Source organism: Setaria italica, chromosome IX (assembly GCF_000263155.2).
Source record: "Setaria italica strain Yugu1 chromosome IX, Setaria_italica_v2.0, whole genome shotgun sequence".
In the NCBI taxonomy this organism is placed as follows: domain Eukaryota; kingdom Viridiplantae; phylum Streptophyta; class Magnoliopsida; order Poales; family Poaceae; genus Setaria; species Setaria italica.
This window is the reverse complement of record NC_028458.1, coordinates 37,726,189-37,747,300: the sequence shown is the minus strand read 5'-3', so window position 1 is coordinate 37,747,300 and position 21,112 is coordinate 37,726,189. Positions and strand designations below refer to the sequence as shown.

General features: G+C 39.4%; 1 protein-coding gene across 2 annotated transcripts; it reads right to left on the bottom strand.

Annotated features, from left to right (window-relative positions):
* Positions 1–969: 969 nt before the first annotated feature.
* On the bottom strand, positions 970–20,367 carry LOC101754582 (CCR4-NOT transcription complex subunit 1). 2 transcript variants are annotated; one of them, XM_004983622.4, is made up of 51 exons: positions 20,084–20,367; positions 19,455–19,755; positions 19,133–19,361; positions 18,704–19,043; positions 18,508–18,621; positions 18,305–18,433; positions 18,054–18,230; positions 17,771–17,962; positions 16,843–16,980; positions 16,601–16,723; positions 16,262–16,506; positions 15,602–15,705; positions 14,897–14,991; positions 14,563–14,799; positions 14,152–14,358; positions 13,931–14,033; positions 13,712–13,809; positions 13,423–13,568; positions 13,229–13,337; positions 13,009–13,155; positions 12,645–12,692; positions 12,425–12,553; positions 12,100–12,339; positions 11,867–12,013; positions 11,694–11,779; positions 11,513–11,618; positions 11,316–11,411; positions 10,995–11,147; positions 10,624–10,806; positions 10,302–10,537; positions 10,093–10,219; positions 9,891–10,010; positions 9,491–9,535; positions 9,256–9,333; positions 9,055–9,171; positions 7,911–8,037; positions 6,057–6,157; positions 5,849–5,977; positions 5,677–5,763; positions 5,153–5,299; positions 4,939–5,076; positions 4,019–4,063; positions 3,786–3,932; positions 3,616–3,677; positions 3,205–3,358; positions 2,924–3,115; positions 2,728–2,832; positions 2,322–2,453; positions 1,744–1,989; positions 1,560–1,661; positions 970–1,485 (listed from the first exon to the last, which is right to left on the bottom strand). In XM_004983622.4, the coding sequence occupies exons 1-51, from the start codon at positions 20,180–20,182 to the stop codon at positions 1,348–1,350; spliced, it is 7,296 nt and encodes a 2,431-aa protein (XP_004983679.1). In that variant the 5' UTR covers positions 20,183–20,367; the 3' UTR covers positions 970–1,347. The 2 variants fall into 2 exon arrangements, with proteins under 2 accessions (XP_004983679.1, XP_004983680.1); XM_004983623.4 differs by having other exon boundaries at positions 4,019–4,060; positions 20,084–20,366.
* Positions 20,368–21,112: the final 745 nt, after the last annotated feature.

The following is a 21,112-nucleotide window of genomic DNA, read 5'->3' as shown; positions in this document are numbered from 1 at the left end:
TCTCGCCGTTTAGTCTCCACTTATGTAATCGATTTTATAAATAGTCTACGTTTAATACTTCTAATTAGTATTTAAACATTCGATGTGATGGGTGCTTAAATTTAAGTCAGTTAACCAAACCAGGCCTGAAGTAGGCCACCCCTGGCCGGCAGGGGCATATTCGGGGGCCAGGGACCACGGACGGGCCTTTGGGTATATATCGAGGTGCGGGCGGATTTGGCCGGACGGCGACAGCACATGTGTGAGACGAGAGGAAGGCGCGGGCGAGCGCTGCCTGTCTCCGCCTCCGCTGTCGGCGATCAGAAGATTGGGCACGCGACACGGGACACGGCGAGGCGACACGGGACGGCGCGGCTGGCAGCGGGGCGTATCGCCTGGGGCAGCGAGGCGGGCGGGGAAATGGGAGGTCGCTGCGGGCGGGTGCGCGGTGCTGGGCGCTGTCGACGACTTGGGCTGGGTCGCGCTCAGCCTTGAACGCGGGGAAGCGGGAGCGCGGCTGGTCGGGGAACGCGGAGCGCTCTACGGTGGGTAGGGAAGGACAGGTGAAAAAAGAAATAGCTTTTAGTAGAAACATTTTCTAACTCATCGATTTCTATGGGTCTCTACCCTATCCTGTCCCTCAGTTACATGACAAATGGATCTGGTGCGACAGGTAAAGTGGCTCCAATTTAGATGAGAAAAGTTTTCAATTGTTTTCTAGGCTTAGGCATTAAACTCAAATGTCGCGAGTACAGGCCAAAGGGGGTTACCGTTGAGCAGCGGAGTCCCACGATTTTATATTAGGACGCGTAGTCGCACGACTCGCGCCATGCGGAGCGACGAAGATGGAGCAGGCGTCGTACGGCGCGAGGAAGACGGAGCGGGAGAAAGTAGAGAGAAAAGACAAGGTTAAAAAAGGTGGATCTGAGCCGTTGAAAGTAGATCCAACGGTTTTAGAGCATGATCGAGGGAAAAAACAAATCGCAATCGTTAACAAGGAGACACCTCCATTAATAATTCGTTTTACAAGGAGTACGACGCATGCAAACATTGCACATGATTACTTTTACTAACCCAAGGCGAATGGTACGGACCTCATATCATGGCTCAACTTGCCCTAAAAAAGGATCAAGGCTCAACTTCCAGCTTACTTAGCACAATCTGCATTCCAGAGAAAACCATCAAGTTTTACTTCAGAGGGCAGGTTCACATAGCAATCACGGTTGACTGGCCCTCGCAGTGCGAGGTGCGCTAGCTCTGTACAATAACTTAGAGCAATCTTAGAGGTACTGCAACAGCAAAATTAGAGCCAATGTGTCAGAATTCTAGTCTATAGTATCGACAAATGTACAAACAAGACGCATTTCCCTAGTGGCCACCATCTCCGAGACCAATTCCGTCATCAGCACCTTTCCCTCCACACGACCTTGCAACTGACTCGAACAGCTTCTCTATCTCGGGCGCACAGTGTGTAAAGGATCTGGTCCAGAAGCTGTAGCGTGGGTTCTGAAAAAAGACGCACCTTTTTCATTTTCAAATTCGCATATGCGTATCTGTTCCGAAAAATCAAGGTAGCATACCTTTATCAGCTCAATGAAAGTAATGAGTAATCCCCAAGGATGAGGACGGTTGACAATTAACCTTTCCAAAAGAACCCTAGTTATCTGCTCCTGGACAATTTCCTGTGTTTCAATAGCATTCTTTGTCAGAAAGATATTACAAGGATGAAATAATCCAACAGAAATAGGAAGAAAGGATAATTACCTGGGTTGCCTCAGCAAACAAGTACAGAATGATGAAAGAAAAGTAGTGGGTATGGCTATTTGGATAGCGAAGCTGGTTAGCAATTGCATTGAGAATAAGGTAGCGACCTTCTGTATCCATAGTCATTACAAGGTTTCTGAACATCTCAGTAGCTGTTTCAATCTGGAATATATCCATCTGAGGACTTTGGTTAATTTGGGCTGATGCTGAAGCATTGGCCTTGTTTTGCTGCAACTGTTGCACAGCCTGCATTTATAATTTTAACACCAGCTTAGATTCTTACAATATGCAAAACTGTAGATTGCTGTACTTGTTCAAAAGAAGAGAATTTGGTACAAAACAAACAACAGGTATAATAAATTAGCTATAACCCAGAACGAATGTAGAATTAGCACAGAAAAATGAAAATGCATGCATAGATTGTAACATCTAGAGAAACATGATACGATAAAAGCTTAATATGTTTGCAAGCTTGTAGGATAAACATACAGGACAAAAAATAATTAATTCATTTTAAATCACCTAAAAAATATATTACAGAAGAAGCATGACATCAAATGGAGGACTTCACAACTAACCTGCATGCCAACGTAAAGGACAAGTGAATTAACTAGAGGAACATTGTAACGAGTCCCTGCAACATTTGCCTCGTTTTGTGGTAGCAACAACTTCTGCTTTAGATCAGTTAAAAAGAGGGAGCCTTCTGGTCTCTGCAGGGATGACAATAAGAGAATATTATGTTAGCTACGCCATCCTTCAAATTAACAAAACTATGGCTGAATGGTTAAAACACCCAACTCATAATTGGTGAATTTGCGGGTACTTTCTAATGTACTCAACAGATCAGTCTAGAAGAAGGCTTCTAGCAATATCCACTAAAATTAGAGAATTATGAAGCTGCACTATGTATATCAGCCTTGCACCAGAGAGATACATAAGTATGATAAGCACATAAAATACAAAATACAGATAATTGCCATCCACCTTTAGGTATTCATCAACCTGAGCCTTCATTTGCTTTGCCTTCAAGGCAGCATCCACATCAGTCATGATTCGAGGAGCTATTGAAATCTCCGCTAACAGATCAATCTATATCACAAGAAACAACTGGAATTGATCAAACATCTATAAGATGTGACTGCAGCAATGGAAGCACAAAGTCTTCACAAGTGACAAATACCTTTAAGTTAGGAGTGGAGGGATCTGGAAGTCTCATATTGCGTGGAAAAGCACTAAGAATAACATTGCGCATTTGAATGCAGCTTGGGGGAATCACATCACAGAAACTGAAGTGATAGTCACAAAGAAATTCAGGGAAATCATGCAATAGCACAAGCAGAACTCTTAAGGTTCCTTTGTACAAAAGGAGAATCTGCAAAAGAAACAAAAGAACAAAGAAAATCATAATGCAGCAAATAATAATCTAAGAGGTATTACCGGAAATGCAGGAACCAAACTTACAGGTTGTCCCAGTTCAGCATTTCTTAAGTATGGTTCCATGAATTTGAACAAATCAACAAGCAACCTCTGGAAAAACGGCCAGCCTTTTTGCAAATTACACATCAATAACTTTGGCATGAAGCATCGGTGGCTCACCAACTCAAGCCAAGCAAAACTACATGGAAAATGTAATTAGTTAATGAGCAACAAAACAGTATAGTAATGTAGTAACATGCAAGCATACATCTTCAAATACTAAATGCCATTCGAAAATTTTTCAACTTCAACACAAGGTGTTGGAAAATATTTAGTGCCAATGAACATGCAATGACAACTATTGTTTCATGAAAAGAAAAGGAATGAACGTTAAAGCAAGTGGGAAGCGAAATAATTCAGGAAGTTGGCAAGTGGGAACAAAAGGGCATAACATACCTCCAAGCAGGAACTCTCAAGGGTTGCAGAATATGGAATGCATTTGCAAATGCAGTCAAAATCTGGAAAAACTAACTGCGTCAGATAAATGGTCCGAACATTTGGCAATGTGAATGTCAGACTAAATGTCAAAATTAGCAACATATACATGCCACATTATACATGTGTACCTGAAAATTAGCACTGTCATGGTGAAGGTCAGAAGTAGTAAGCTCACTTAGCCAATTTATAAACAAACGAAAATACGGCCGAGGATTGAAAGAGACTTTCTTTTCTTCAGCATCTTTCTGAATTATCCTAGCTGTCACAGCAAGTATCTGCACACAAAAATCAAGGGAAACCTTTAAGCCTAACAAAGTAACAATATTCATCAAGAGCATCCTTAATTCAGGTAACCACTTACCTTGTGGAGAAGACTGCCTTTATTTGGTCCTAAATCCACTGACTGCTGAAAGAATACAAATTATTAACAGCAAGTACGATTTATCACAAACAGCTTACATACAGCAATAAAAGTATGCTTTCCACAATGCATTTACCATTGTTCAGTGATTATGAAAAGTATTTTGCTGTAAAATCAACTTAAAACATGTTCTATGCAATTACTTAGTAAATAAAACCACCTGAACAGAAATGAACAGTTTATATATATTTGAATAAGTTCAGCAACAGCACTAGTTAATGTTTAATGCTGATATGGTTTATAGTTGTTAAATGAATAAAGCTATTAAAAGGTGTGACCAAATAAAACTACCTAATAATCCAGGAAGACAGTTAAGCAAAATATTCAGAGCGGAAATGTTTGCACAAATATTCCAAAAGCATTCATTGACAAAGAGGAAGGGATGTTCTATACTTCTATGAGACTATGACCCCGCAAGATTTCATGATCATGTAGTTCCCAATCCATTTTCTCAAAATACAGTGAAGATTAACCATGAAACTTTGCATACTCTTTCATCCAAAACGAGTCAAATAACAATATTTCCTGTATATCACTTCACTAGTTCCATATGAAATTAGAATTCATATGTGATAATTTCACTGGTAAATAAATATTGGTAGAAGTTTACAGCTCATATGAACAGTTTAATAAAGTACCAAGTTTAGCTTGCTGTTAACAAGGCTGATTGTACCCTAATAGTGAACAGGACATATATGCACATCAACTTGAGTTGACCCCAACACTGTAGACTTGGTTTAACACTTTAACCTCCTAAATGGAAGTATTATACGCAGAATCTCATGCGCCTATAATCAAGGAACAATGCCCAGAAACCTACAGAAGTTATGAGTGCACAAATAGAACAGAATTGGGCATACCTTGACAACTGAAGTCACAAGTTTTGAATATGAATCAATTGAAAAATATGAAATCTGCTGTTGCTGGGATGATTGCTGAGATAGTCCACTAGGAGCAATGGTTTGGTCAGACACAAGAGAGTGTGCGATAGCAAGTTCCTGGAGAATTTTATAACATCAGAACTCAAGTATCAAGTGGATCAGTAGTATTATAGAACAAGAGTAAGAGAATTACCGTCAGACTAATGAAAAAACGGTCAGTCACATCATCTCCCTTCAGCAAGCCATTCTGTTGCAACTGCACAATGTAATTATTATATACTGAATCACCCATAGCGGGATGATCACATATTTGACACCACTCGGAAAACAAGACCGCAACCTGTGGACCAATAAATTACCATATTAGCTCTCTAGGAAGCTTAAAGCTCAAGTGCTGAATGCGAAAATAATTTTGAACTATACATAAACCAATCTATGCATGGTATTTACTATATCGGATACAAAGCAGTACCAGGAATATACACGGTAAAATTGCATAAACACCCCCATAAGTGATTTTATGGGGGTGTTTATTCAAATTTACCAATATACACTCAACTACAAAGCTTATTTTATACTTGAAAATATCAAAAAGGCTCACTGAATCACGTTACAATTCAGCATATTGTTACAACACTATAATAATAAAAAAAACTCTTGCAAAAAATCGAATAGTGCCTGATAAAAGAAAAAAGATAGTTCAATGTGTTTCTGAACCTTGTCCTGAAAATCAGCAGCATTAGCAAAAGCAATGCCATCAGCATTATCTTCTTCGTTATTCATCAAAGGACGAACAGATAGTACCTGCCACCATTAAGGAGCAATTTATCAATGTCGGAAAGAACATGTATTGTTAGGAAATTAGCGACAACTTATAATGCAATTTCACCTTTTTATCTCTTGACTGAATAACCTTTTCATCCTTTGCAGCAGCATAATTAGCAGTGTTGTTGAAGGTACTCCTTGCAATTTCAATCAAGTGCTGCAATGAATCAGGTGACCCAGGCCTCGTTGCAAGCTGGAACACAGCACACATCACCATTACTGGCAAGCCAACTAGGAGACGACCATAATATAAAACATGCACTCATACGTACCTTCGATAAGACATCAACAACATTAAAAAGCTCGGAGACGCTACTGGAATCTTGGGTAACCAGTGTCTGGATGAGTGATATAGCAAATTCTGTTGCAGTCTCTGAGGACAAGCAAATGCGATCCACAATGCTCAGTGGTCAGAATATTAAAAAGTATTCAGCAGCAAATACATTACCTAAAAATTTAAGAGCACACAAGATTCCTATATGCTTAAAATCAGTATTAAAAAAACATAAAGCATAACTGCTGATGGAATGCTAGTGCATTGCTATCATTTTTTAACAGTGATTTTTTTCCTTATTTTGGAAAAACATTACTTAATTGACAGCTTTTATATTGTACCACAACAAATTTTTCAGTGCAGGTAGAAATTATATGTAACAATGTCAAACTTGCACGGAGATATACCAGATTAAGCAACACAGGTTCTCTTTCATTTTCCATCATCTGGTGATCCAACAGTTGCCCACCAGAAGCATGTGTTGGTATGCTGCCCATTCTAAAGCACTCTATGGAATGAGTCACTCGACAATCAAGATTGCCAGAACTTCAGATGGTGCTGGTTTCTGTGCTAAACCCAAAAGAGGGGGAACTACAGAAGGTCGCTCGTAATGTTTCGTTTCATGTTGCACACTGGATGTGGAGTCTGGCAGGAGCCAAGGGGCTCTCCCTGCTCAATGCCAGAGGAGTGGGTTAGGAGGTCAAGAGGTCTTAGGGTCAGGTCCTGCCATTTATGTAATAGGTGATCAAGTCTATCCAGTGTTGGTGTGTGTGTGTGTGTGTGTGTGTGTTCGGGTCTATGTATGACTCCGATTAATGCAATGATACGCAGCTCTCCTGCGTGTTCGAGAAAAAAAATGTTGCACACTGGAGCACCTTCCAAGTTTCTTTCAAAACAAAAAAGTTTCGCATTGGTCTTATGCTCTGGTTTTTTGTTTCCCTTGTTCTTCTGTTTTTTACAGTTTTTTCATCTATAAAAGAAATGATACACAGCTCTCGCATACGTTCAAGAAAAAAACTGAGTTGCTTGAATGCAGTGTGTTTCCTTTTCAATGTCAAATACATAGTATCTAATCCACTGCTGATACTAAGCTACAATATAATGCATATTTTACCTCAGATGCTTAACCTTAGCGATCACGCTTTACAGTCTATAGCCCCAACGAAACATTGCATGTTAACTCATCAGTGGATCAAATTGATCAAATTATTCACTGTGTTGCCTTCTCATTTGTTAGTTTCAGAAAGTCAAACATCTTCTTTGATATCCCTTAGTATCATGCAGCATAAAACAAGATTATGCATACAATTTGTTCGGGGGTGATAGATGAATACAACCCAATTAGAAGGATATAAATAAGGATCTGGTTTAGGTGATAAGTAGTGGCTCTGTTTTATTTCCAATGTTATTAGTACTACATATCACCCATGTACCAGATTGCACAATTCAAACAGCTAGTATTCCAGATAGGGTCTGAACACCAGGATAAGGGCCACATCGTCCTCATCAACACCAGCTTTGATTCTGAGCACCAGCTTAATTGCTAATGGAATACAAAGGGCCCCTTTATATATATACGGATTACATGCTTTGATGCCTAAATTAATAATTCTATTATTATAGAACCAACCTCACCTCTACCTTTAATTTCCTAAAACATCATCATCCTAATTAGATTATCCCTACTACCTCATCTTACTTATTCAAAATTTATGGCTAATTCGGAACCAAATTACTGCAAGTACCTGGCCCATGAACATAACACTGCCATAACAGCTACTGATTAGGCAAGGTGTTTTGTTTCCATCCTTAAATTCTACATGCAGAAGAAATATGTTGTGTTTCAACTTACTATTTCTTCCACCATCTATAAGCTTTGCCAAATGAACATTGTACTCCCCAAGATTAAGCAGATCAGAACGAATAAGTCCAACAATTATGTCCATGTTAAACTTCTTCTCCTCATCTGAATATATTACCTGCACAGAAAGTATAGTTTATAACACGATAAGGTTTCAGAAATCAATTGCAACAGAAACTATGCAACAAGTCTAAATAAACATGGCACTAGAAGATTCTACCTTGCAGAACAAGAATAGATTGTTCTAAAGTCACTAGACGTATGGAAACATGCCACTACAACTTTATCAGACATGAGATGTTGAGGGAAAATCAGATGATGGCCAGAAGGTGATTGTGGATGCCACATGGATCATTTTGGATATCAAGATCAGTTTTTTTGGATTCATAGTGCTGAGTGCTGACACCCAAGAATTTTTAATACCAAAAGGCTAAGAGGGAAAACTGATTAGCTTGCATGGCAAGGGTTCTACTAGTTAGTATGTCTAATCACTCAATGTTAGCCTACTGAACAGCAATTTTAGTAGGTAAAATTGCTGAATGTTTGCCTACAAAAGGATTCTACTACAACATATGTAGCTCTAATTGCTGTTATCTATAGAAATTACTACCTCCATCCTGCAAGGAATGCAATCCTCCCCACAAAGAGTGAAATTTTGTGGATAGTACATGCGCATTAATTTGGTTTATGGCATGCATTTTTCATCGGTGATTCGATGCTTCTGTGATTCGTAATTAGCGCTTGTGCATTAATTTGCCACTGCCAAACCAGAGGTCACTAATGATATCCCCATCTCTCTGTAGCATCAATACCAAATATATTGAGGGGTGGGCACTACCAGATCCTCCAAACTAACACCTATCTCCTCATGTATAGTAGCACCAAAGTGCCACCTCACATACTCGATTTAGTTCAACTAAATATAAAACCTTTTGACTTTAGAGTCTTTTGCCACTGAATTCAAATATAACACGTGGAGAGAAAACTATCCCGAGTTATACAGTAGTAAATAAATCAACAACACAAGAAGAATAGAAGAAAAGACAGCAGAATCAGATCTTTGCAAGGAGCTAGAAGTGGCAACGATCATATTTTACTTTAGAATAAAAGGTGATGGCTACTGCAGGAAACATACCCAGCTCGTTAACTCTTTCACAACAAGTTTGCAAACATCACGCACTGCAACAAGGGTTGCTAGAAGCCATGTGACAAAAGTGTTCTTTGACGCATTTTCATACAAACTTCTGAAAACCTGGAAACAGAACAGCACAAAAACTCAAGGAAAGAGACAATAAATGGAACAAATGTTGAACTTGTAGCATAAATGATGACACACCTTCTGTGCAACTGCTAAAGCAGCTTCGTCCCGACTGACACATCTGAACAAGATATCAGGAACTTCCGCGATAATGGACTAAACAAAACAACAACAAAAATAAATACCACTGTGTCAGGAAATGATTAATCTGCGAGAAAATGTACCTAGCCTACCAATAGAAGAAAGAATCTAAAATACAGATAATATGAAATCCCTCATAAGGAATATTCAAATGTGTAGCCGCAAAGCTGACCTGAATTTCCCCATCTTTCCCATTATTCGCAATCAAGGCTTCCAGCTGAAAGATAGAGAGTATGAGAAGTTCATTAATGATACTCTTTCCCAAAAAGTGTACGAAACATTAACACAGATGGCAGCTAGAGGCAAATCAAACAAACCAAACGTAACAAGGTGTACTAATATCATGACTTGTGGTTGAAGATTATTTGCATATACCAGAGAGAAGAAATGACACTAAGATCTGCATGCAAGGTTCCTAAGTAGTCAGCAGAACACACGGACAAACATTAAAAGAACTTACTCCATTTCTGGGTTCACTTTAGTACCTAACAAGCTGACATGGATCATGACGTCCCTCCATGATACCAATTGGATTCAATACAGTTACCTACTAATATAAAAACTACTATTACCTTCTGCCAAACATGCTGATATCTCTCCAGTGCATCACCAGTATTCAGTAGTTCCGGAAAGGCAGATCCTAGACGATTAATAGCAACAGTGGGCGAAGGCTGTATTGCAGCACCTATATCCTGAAAGCAGAGTTGGGCAAAAAAGTTTAATCAAACAATCTTCAGTATGCTTCATCTAAACACAAGAATAGAAGTTACTAACTTTAGTTGTAGTTGCTAGTTCACCCACTAGAAGGTCACCAGAGGCCATAGGAGGAAAAACAGATGCGACATTTGCGATTCCCGAAACTTGGCCAGAACTGTCGGCTGTGCCAACTTGAGCAGAAACACTGCAAAAGGCGATATAGACATCCTGAACCAGGTACTTCAGTGTACAGATAAGAAAAACAAAAGGGAAGTCCTCATCCTTACCCAGAAAGTTGTGTAGCACCAGGATCGGTCTTATCAGGTATTAGTTCTGTTGACTGATTTGCAGATGTGAATGGGGCAAATTGGAGAGTTGAGAAACTACTGGAGGCTGATGGTGCTAAAATTGGGCCATGAGCTGAAGCAATACTGGAATCGGTTGGGGCAACAGCTACGGTTGTTGCAGGAGTTGTTGCAGCAGCATTTTGACTACTCTGGCTATGCCAAACAGTGATAAAGTCCTGAAATTGACAATGAAATAAGATGCGAGTGTTTGGAACAGGAAAAAAATACTGAATGTGAAAACATTCATGATGTGCTGCTTCACCTCATATACTCGCCGTTGGACAGCAGACAAATTACCAGAAGGCTTAGGACGAAGCACATCGGGTACACGTGAAAGACCTTGAGTGTAAGGGGAAACATCATAATACGCAGAGCCCTGTAGTTCCTTTTGTCTCCTGAGCTGTGAAAAAGGTTGCTTGATGTCTCCATCAATCATCTCAACGGCCTGCAATAATACCATTGATGCTGTGATGCTGAAGCGGAGATCTCATGGTTTGCCTTGTGCCATTATTGTCACAGTATAGAAGTAACAAGTAACCAAAAATAGAACTTATTATAAAGGACTACAGAAAGAATGTCTGCATTTTTTTCGCCTAGAAGCATAAAAAGAATCAAAGAATGCCAAAGAGCTACCTTGCGTGTTGCCACAGTCTCCGTTAGAGCACATCCAAGATCCAGATTATCATTAACAAGAATTTGAATAATTTGCTCAGTGGTTTCACTGTTACTAATCAGGTTCTGAACAAGACTTCGAAGATGAGATAACAAAGCAACGCGAAGGGGCTCCTGCAACCCAAGATAAAAGTTGAATGATTTTTGGTGAGATCCAACCAGAATAATACTAATCAAATCAAATTGACTAAAAAATGGAACTTGGGCATGGGTTGGCACTTGGCAATCCTATTATTTTTAAGAAAAAATGTGACAAACTAGGAAGACTTAAGAATATAATACCTTGGAAGTAACGTGGGCTAAACTTCCGGCTAATGTACCAACCATCAAATGTGCAGAGCGAGATATGGTACCATCATCAGATTCCATTGCATAATCCTACACAGAAGCAAAAAATGCTAACATGTTACAACAAATCCACCAGTAATACAAATATCTAATGCTGATAGGTGATTACTGAAATATTACAAAATGTTTACCTTTAGAATAAGTTCCTTGGTGGTTCGGCTAGCTATCGTAACACTTCTTTGAATGACAGGACCTATAATCTCCTTAATAGCCTTATCCAAAGCCACATCCATGATTCTATGAAGATCATGATTGTCGTCAGATGAGTAAATGAAATTACAGTGCATGATAAGTTTATATAGAGAAACATACTTGCTATACTGCAACTGTGGGCCAAGAGAGTTAAGCTTTTCATTGATTCTGAAATATATATCGGCACGTGGAATTGCTGCCATGAGCTGTTAAGAATTCATTCAAGGGAATAAGTATACAAGTACTAAAATTGAAGAAAGGGAGGGAGGCATAGAAAAGAAACAAGTATCAACCTGACTCAGAGAAAATGGGGATGGTGATGGAGTTTGAGGTGGTGCAACCTGGGTCAGGCTGTGAGAGGTAACCTGTTCAGGCATGATTAAAGCAACCTTATCATCTTCAACCATGCTGTTTGGAGGTAGACGAATAGGTGCTGCATACTGCACAACAGAATTACTCAACGTAAATCAAAACATTAGAATGCAAAAAATCTGAAAGTCACTGCCTAAAAGAGCAGTAAACTAACCTGGTTAAGCATATTTGGAAGGCTTGTAGCACGTGAAGTGCTATTAATATCTGGTTGTAGTTCCACATGGTTCATTGAAGGAACGATACCGGAAGAGACCTCTGCAGCTGCCGATGTTTGAGATGTACTAACATCTTTATTTGAAAAATCCGGATTTCCCACAACTTGCCGAATCCGATCTTTAAGAAGAGAAGATGGTTTTACATCTTTCATGTCCACACTAAGATTCTTAAACAAGACCTGAGACCCCAAATAATCAGACTTAGAAGTCATTCTCTTAAGCAGAATATATCCTTTAGTACCACAATTTAGAATATGCACAAACCTCAATGTCAAACTTCAGGTTCATTTTGAGATTTGGTAGGTTATATATCTCAACAAGTAGACTAAGAATACCCATTGTCCAAGGATTTGGAGGACGATATGCTATACTTGAATGGCAAGGCTCAAGAATCTGGGGAGAAAAACAGTATCACAATGACAAGCACAACAATCGGTTATGCTTCTTTATTAGCAAAAAACGAGGTCAAGATAAAGAGCAGCACCTTTGAAGTAAATGGAATGACCGCAATCATCAAACCCCTTTCATAAGCCTGAAAAAGGGAAATCAAAATTGAGTATGTCAGGTCAGGGAAGAAGCATTATGTTTAAACCATACTGCTTCATCTGCTTGACAAAGCACCATTGCACAAATATATGAAACTTAAAACACCATTAATTCAGTATTTAGTCGAGATTCCAAATGTAAAATACAGCAAGAGATACACCGCAAGTAAAAGCGTTCAGACTTCAGAAGTTTAAAGATTGTATGCAGCAACTAACAGCATAACGTACAGGTTATGGAATGAGCATGACACAGAATTACAGAATGAAGAAAAAAAGTAAGCTGGTTTAAATCGAAGTACTTACCTCCACTATTAAAATTTTTGGGTCAATTTCCTTAGCTCGCAATGTTTGATTCCTACCTATGGTGAATTTTCCAAGCCAGCTACCAAGATTTTTTAGCAATGAACGCTCTTCAGAACTAGATTTGATCAGATCTGATTGTAACAACACCTGTTGAAAACGAATTTTAGTTTTCAAGCAGAGCATGACTTAAATAAAATAAAGACTAATATTAGAGTATGACCTTGCAGTTCTCATATGTAGCTTTCATTATTTCCTTATTCAAGGATTTTGAGTTAACCTTGTCGAAGAACTTCAAATACAAGTCATGAAAATTTGGTTCGATGCTTGCCCTGCAAAGACATGCACACAATTCTGCAACTGAATACATTTTGTTGAATTAAGTAAAGAAAAGTACAATTGTATCATCATGTGTACCTTTTCATGACCATGTATTGCGCAAACCAAGGATAATACTGTTCTTGTAAAACCTCATTAAACTCTTTTGCCTTAGCCTCCATATTAGAAGTGGAAATATTATTGATCATGAAGAAAATTTTGTCTTGAACTTCAGATGGTGGGGCCTAGGTGACAACAGAAAAGTTAGTCTAAAATTAAACTTATTCACTACCTTACATAACGTAACTATGCCTTTGGACCTAATCTATTGTGCCCTCTAGGTGTTTACAAGGACATCTGGTGTAATTCACTCTACAATTAAACAAACCTCGATTGGTGTATCTCTTCGTTCAGCTGCAGCAACAAGAGTCTCAATATTTAAAGCAGCTCCAAATCCTGTAGTGTAGGAAGGTTGTCGAAGGATGCCTGGAAAACAATGGGGCATATCACAAACCCAGCCATGCAATATATTAAGGGCAGAACAACTACAGTTAGCTCTACCACTTTCCTGGATAATATTAACTCAAGATGTGAGGGAGAAAATAACCTGATGGAGCTGAACTTCTAGATCGTAGAAAACCAGAAGGTTGTGAAAGACCTGATGCAGTGCTAGAATGATGAGAAGCTTGAGAGGACAGTGACACAGTAGCCTGGACATGTTCAGATTTTGCAACAGATTAAGGAAAACATATATAGTCAAGAGATGCAGAAGTACAGATTTCTGCATTTGCCAAACATTTCACGACATGGAAATGTAACATCCAATACCTTTGGATTAACACCCAGATCACTAGAAGTTGAAGCAAGAGGTGGCTGACCAATAGGCATCATGGTTTTTGCTTGACTAGTATTAGTCGAACCTTTGGACCTCTCCCCTAGAAAACCCTGGTTCCTCTGTTGTAGAGCAAAGGAAGAAATTGTCCTATCTAGTTGTGTTGGTGTTGAATTTATGAACTGCCACGATGCTTCAGAAGACTGCATACACCATGCATTTGTTTCAGAAAAGGGATTGATGATGATGTAAATGAAATGAGAAAGGATAATATTAATATTATTAGTTTAGGAAAGTGGGAAAAAACATGTAGAAAGAAGCTTCTGTCACTAAAACCAGTTGAATGTTTCCTGCTTGACTTCTTGTAACCCAAGGACCACCGAATTGAAATTGAGATGCGAGTGTACCTCTATGTTCTCAATAGACTGTGAACCAGAACCCCGCTGATCCACAGGAAGCATGGCCCCCAAATTTGGCTCATTTTGACTCAATGATATCTTCGCAAGTGCTTGTTCAATAGCAGAAACTAACTCAGCATGAGTTCCGCGAAGATGTGAAATTTGCAGTATATGGTTGCAATATTGTGGCCACTCAATTACTCGATCCATAAATTGCTCCAATGCTGTTGTACCAAACATAAACATCTGCAACCATTGTGCCATCAGATCTAAAAGTTCCATATATAACTTGGTAAAGGGGGAGAGTAGAGATAACTGAAAGAAGAAAGTAATCATAGAAAACCTTTGAATCAATAGATTTACGCAGGGCGTCGAGAACACCTCGTAGAGCAATTCCGAGTGCCAGGTGGGCCACAAGTTGATGCTTTATGACAGAGCCTAATTCCAAACGAAAAAACAGAGTCAGCTTGTTCGAGCTGATAGTGACTTCAGTGCTTCAGCAGAACACATTTGATGCAATGCATGCAAGACAATCATGCGATATTTCTACCCTGTCCTACTTACCCTAGGAAAGATCACAAACGAGGTAAGCACTAATACGTTGCAAATCAGAATCAAATAACATTAGCCAGGTAACTTCCTATGAAAGGTCATCACAATCAATGCTGGGAAGTATCACCCAACTTAAATGACACAGATGCAAGCAGAGCATGCATGTGTGACACAAACATTTCTTCCACGAGTTCAAAAGAAGTATTGAAAATACACCAGTCATAAAAAAATGAAATCATCTAAATCATTTATGTCTCGTAAGTCATAACTGCAGCACTAGTTTCCTATATAAATACTAAAGCAAATAAACATGCAGTCCCAACAAACCAAGACCTAGCTTACAGTTTTGCATCAAAATATATGATGTCCGAAGCTAAAGCAAAATGCAAAGCTTTGGTAAACAACAACATACTCGAAAACATTGCAGCAATTAGTAAATAATGTATTGTTCAATGCCAATGTGATTCTGGATAACCTGAGAAAAGCCAAGACTTACCAAAAAGCACGGCAGCTAATTTAAGTTGTGCATCTGGATACTTTGGGAAGAACTTGTATTCTTCAAACAAATTTGAGATCATGCAGTTGAAAATTGATTGCTCCCTGTTTACCCATAATATTATCAAATCAACATCAGTAAGTGAATATAACTCAAAACAAGTAATCCAGAAGTGAAAGAAACAAAAGATGCTGTCAGTTGTTTCCAGATTATAACTCAGACAGCTAATTTACATGACTGCCCTGTCTATGCAAATAAGAAAGTCAATAATATGATAATAAAAAGGGAACTACTTTGGCCACCAGCTCCCTCACTTAATAGGTTGAACCCCAGGCATATTCCAATGAGAGAAAACAATGGCTAAACCAATTACCAAGCGACTCATCAGGAAAAACTAAAATTTCCATAAACACGACCAATAAACATAGCAGTGCCACGTCAAAATAAAGATCTTGGCTACGTTAACAAGTACAAATACAGAAAGCCTGAGGAACAGAAGAAATAATTTAAAGCCACTACATGGTATGCCTGTAATACAGTCAGTTTTTAGTTACCTCTTACAATTAGTTTTTTATGATACACATATTTGAGTCAGAGAGGCAACAGATTAAGCGAAACACAGATCAAGTCAAGTATGGAAAGTTGAACAATGAAAAGCACCTCTTGTCTTTAGATTCTTTGAAGCGTGACAGCATCTGTATCATAGCATCAATGCTTATCTGTCCAGCAAACATCTGTTGAAAATAAATATTTGCCTGAGCTTCAATGTCTTCAGAACCTCCATCAGGAGGGGGCATGTCCCTTCCTACATCACCACCATTCCTTGATTCATACACTGCCTCAACTCTCTTAAGTTCATCCACTAGTTGGTTAGACAACAGCTGCCCAGAGTGAGAACGAAGAACCTGTAAATGCACATCATTTACTCATATGTTTAAATTCATGTAAAAGTTAAGTAGATAGACCATAGCAAAAGCACAAACGGAAAAAAAATGAAACCTTTATAAACACAGGGCAAGAGTCCTGGCAGATATTTGAAATAGTAGCTTGAGGATGGTGAATGGAACCTTCCACAGCACCATAATTTGTGCTTACTATTTCTTTCAAGAACTTAACACATTCCTGGTAGTATTGTTAATATGTTAGCATTTAAATCGTAGTGCCAAGCCGAACTTGTACATGAAGAAAAGGAAGCATATCCACGACTATGTCGCGTGATCTGTGAAAAAGTCATGTGTTACCTCGAGAAAAGTCGCTCTTTGTGTACTCAACTTTTCAGTAAGCCATTTCTCCAGATTGCTATGGTCCTTCCTAAAGGCAGCTGTAGCAAGTCTAATGCTAAAAGCAAATGGGGTGGAATCAAGGACAGTAGACAAGATCTGTTTCAGGGGAAAATATGGATGAGTAATGAAACAAGCAGTAACTCATTAGTATCAAAACAAGTTATTCTGAACATAGCCAATATGAATGCCAAATCCAACTAAATAAATTGTATAATTCAAGCTAATGCAAAAATTCTTCAAAAGCAACATCACATATTTGACTAATTGATAAATCGCATTAAATGTTTAGGGCTTTAATCCACTATAAATAGTTAATGGCACCCCATGGTTGCTTCTGTGAAGTGTTTAACTTTATAAGATGATCTGATGTGGATTTTCTTTCAGCAGAAAATTCCCTTCCATGCAAGATACATTATCAATTCATAAACCATCCTGGGTCCTCACGTGTAAATATATTATCAAATCAGTCATTCTGTCAATGCTTGTTGCCCACAGACCGCAGTCAATTTTAAAGACCCTGTATAGTATCCAACGCTCACCATCACTTTCGTTAGTTCGCCACCATGGCTTAGCAAGGCACTATTATTATTATTTGTCTTAGCTTCCCATTAGTATTTTTTTCTCTGTAGTGTTGCAAACAAGTTTGCCAGCCAAGTTTCCATTAGCATATCCAATTGAAAATATTAATGCAATAACTACAAGTTTGAAGTTTATTTTGTATATGGCAATATTCACCATGGATGCAATAAGATACCCAGTAAAAATTCATTAAAGTGCATGCAAAAACAGTAAGCATTTTAACTTCCAAAAAGGAAGAGGACTATAAAAAGGTTGATCAGTAGCCAACTCACTACATAAGGTATTAAGGTTCATATTACTGGGTTACCTTTATGTCTTCACATATCTCAACAGTTCTCAGAAGACAATTTATATCAGAATGAGCATCAACAAATCCTCGAAGAGTAAGGTAAGGGTTAATATGCCACATGTAGTTCATAAGACGGCTGTGCATGGTGTTCTTCAACATAGAAGGAAACACATGAGACAATACTTCATGTTGAATGAGATTATATGTAGTCTGCAAAAGATAATTAGAGAGTTAAAAACATGCATTACTCAAGGATGTGGAATATGGTTAAGTTCAGAAATACTAGGGACAGAAAACATACATTGATGTGGCTAACACCAAGAAGTAACACTTCAGGACAATGAATCAGGGGATAATCAAGCATTGTTCGCACTGGCTTTGCATAGCCAAGTTCAGCAAGCTGACATAACACCTCAAGAAGGTCTAGGCAGTACCAAGCCTGATTGCCTTGGTTAAGATTTCCCAAGTCTGGAAAAGCCTAAAGAAAACAAGAAAGGTTATATGCATGCATTTATATTAAGAGAAAGGTGACAGTATGCTAGGATGAGATACCATCTTCCTGGTACAATGTGCGAAAGTAAATGTATCATTTGGCAAAGCCACTGCATGTTTCAAGAATGACAGTTGTCCTTCTGTATTTTTCCACAATGTCCCACAGATTGCATGAAGTGGGAATGGGTCCTACACGTACCATGAACCAGTCAGCTGAGTTGTTCAGAAATCTAGTATCAAGAACAAGAAATAATTGTATATACCTTGCAAGCTCGAGAATATATAGACATCAATAAACGAAAAGATGCTTCATCAGGGATATTGAAACCCTCATGATCGAGATTTTCCATAACATGCGCCCAGTTAGTTCCGGGTGCCTGCATTTTACAAGTATTGTAAGAATAAAGAAAGGGAAACAACAAGCAAGCAGCAAAAGAAAAAGAGAGAGTAAAGGCTCACAATTTCATTGATCGAATCCACAAGGACATCTATATTCCAGGCAGTCAGCTGAGATGAATCAATTGTTTGGCTGTTCCCAAAAGCCGAAAGGAATATTGAATATGTGTTTTGAGTCTCTCCAACACCAATACGAGTGCAAACAACAGCGCCGAGTAACTTCGATATTCCCATATCATCAAGAGGCTCAAAGTGTGATAGTATCTCCTTACAATGAGCAATATCAGAAGTACACCCATATCCCAGTTCAGTGATAATATCGGGCAGGCTTATCTGTTTTCCAATTTCAGATAGAAGGGAATCAAAATCATCATCTAAGCTACCAATGCACAGCTCCGTATGTCTGCAAGACACAAAGAAAGCAAAGAATCACGTGAATAGGGCACCATCATAAATGAAACAACCGTATATAAATGAGGTAACTATGAAAACCTTGAAGAATTTGCTTGATTGCAATTGGCTTCCTGAAGTGAGATAGGAACATAGAATGGCCTCTCTTTCACATTTAGTAGGGAGATTATGTTAGTAAAAGAGTCCATATGCTTTGAGAGGCCTTCAGTCTGGAGAAGAAACACCACAATCTCCTGAATCCGATCATTTGATACAGAATGAGCATGATTTGAGCATAACTCCTCAATTTGAGTAATTGTAAATTTCCTCCCTGCATAGCAAGAATTAGATAAGCATCTAAATGGGAGAAGGAACAGTTTGCAAACATCTAAAAGAAAAAACTTTCCAAAATCCAGCTATTTACCTTCCAGACTCAAATCTGGATTTTCAGAATCTGACAGAGCAAGTCCAACTCCAACCCTCTCAGCTGCAGATAGCTCAAGTTCATTGGACAGTGTTTCAAGGAACCCATTGCTGACAGGTATTGCCCTCAGTGCTTCACAGAAACTGGTGCTGAAATAGGGTTTATCCAAACAATATCTGAAAATGATGGCTACGAGGTCACGTTTTGATTGGGGGTTCTTTGCCCCACCAACATTCAGCAGCACTTCGTCCACACACACTTGAAGCAACAAAACGCACCCATCAGGGCTGCAATCCGCAAGCTGAAACAATAGCGATTAGTAAGAAACATGCTAAGAGTGTCTTCATAGCTAGAGCAAACAAGGATGCATAAACATGTTAAAATTAGTGATTAGGGTAGCTGAATCCACAAAAGCCCTACAACATAGAGGCGTCTCTAAGCACGGGATCGACAGTGGACAGATCATACAAAAACCCTAGATTAATCCAAACATTAGAGCCGTTTCTAAGCAGGGGATCAGCAATGGGCAGATCGACTGCACATCCTGACTAGCGAATTGCCAATCGGTCGTGCAAGCACAGCACAGCATGTCTAGGGTTGGGGCTGGGTAGCAGATGCTGGAGTGTTACCTGGCAGAGCTCGCGGTAGATGGGGTCGAAGGTGGACTCGTCGGCGCCCTGGATCAGGGAGCGGACCTCCGCGGCGACCGCGGGGTTGAACGGGATCATCCCGCCGGCTGGGAGCGGGGAACGCGGGCGGCGATGCTAGCTAGGGCTGGATCGCTGCGGGTCTCTGCTGCTTCGAGCGCGAGGCGGAGAGGGCGAATGAGGCGAAGCGGGGCGTCGATGAGTCGGGTGCGTCAGGCCGGGATTATGAGTCGGGACGGACGGAACCGTGGGGAAGCGAAATGCCAGTGGGACTGTGGGAGGGCACCGGCTCGGGCGTCGGGCTAGGTTTTGAGGTTTCAGATGTGTTCGCTCGCGTGGCAAGGGAGACGGAATCTATGCTTGACGTCTTGCTGGTTAACGAAACAGACTGAACTATGAGTAGCGTTCCCCGTTTCAAATTGTAAATCATTTTAACTTTTCTAAATTATAAATATTATTATTTTAATTTTTCCAAATTATAAATATTATTATGCATATACAATATATCACGCTAAAAATCAAAATAACCTACATTATTGACGAGTAGCATTTATTGACGAGCGGCCATGACGAAACAAGCCAGCGCAGCCCGTGTCGATAAGATCATTAAAAGATCTAAATAAACGAACAATCCATCATTTTGCAGTTTTGTATTTTTGTTACGGGAAAGCTAAGATTCTAAGGGGAAAACTTCTCGATTTAGGTTTACATTGGGAGCCCCAAGATAGGGAAACACCACAATATTGAAATCAAGAACATCAAAAAAAAAGAAAGAAAATAGAAGGAAGGAGGAGGAGGAAGTGAAATAAAATATCCCCGCAAGATACAACTACACAAACCTCCTCTTCTTCTCCGACGATCACCTTATCTTCTACGGCGACAACGACTCCAACTCTAACGAGCTCTTTTTCGGGTTAGGATTTTGGATTGGGGTCAATGCCTACGAGATCTGGAGGGATGGTCAAAGCAGTTGTCGGGTCGGCGATGGTGGTGAGGTGTGGGTGGGATGGT

What these genes read in the sequence shown, in the direction of transcription:
- LOC101754582 (XM_004983622.4), bottom strand. Translation starts at nt 20,182, where the DNA reads ATGATCCCGTTCAACCCCGCGGTCGCCGCGGAGGTCCGCTCCCTGATC. An exon ending in AAAGAATCTAAAGACAAGAG is followed by an intron (nt 15,706 to 16,261) that starts GTGCTTTTCATT and finishes ATGGGTAAACAG; the next exon opens with GGAGCAATCAATTTTCAACT. An exon ending in GAAGAGATACACCAATCGAG is followed by an intron (nt 13,569 to 13,711) that starts GTTTGTTTAATT and finishes GTTGTCACCTAG; the next exon opens with GCCCCACCATCTGAAGTTCA.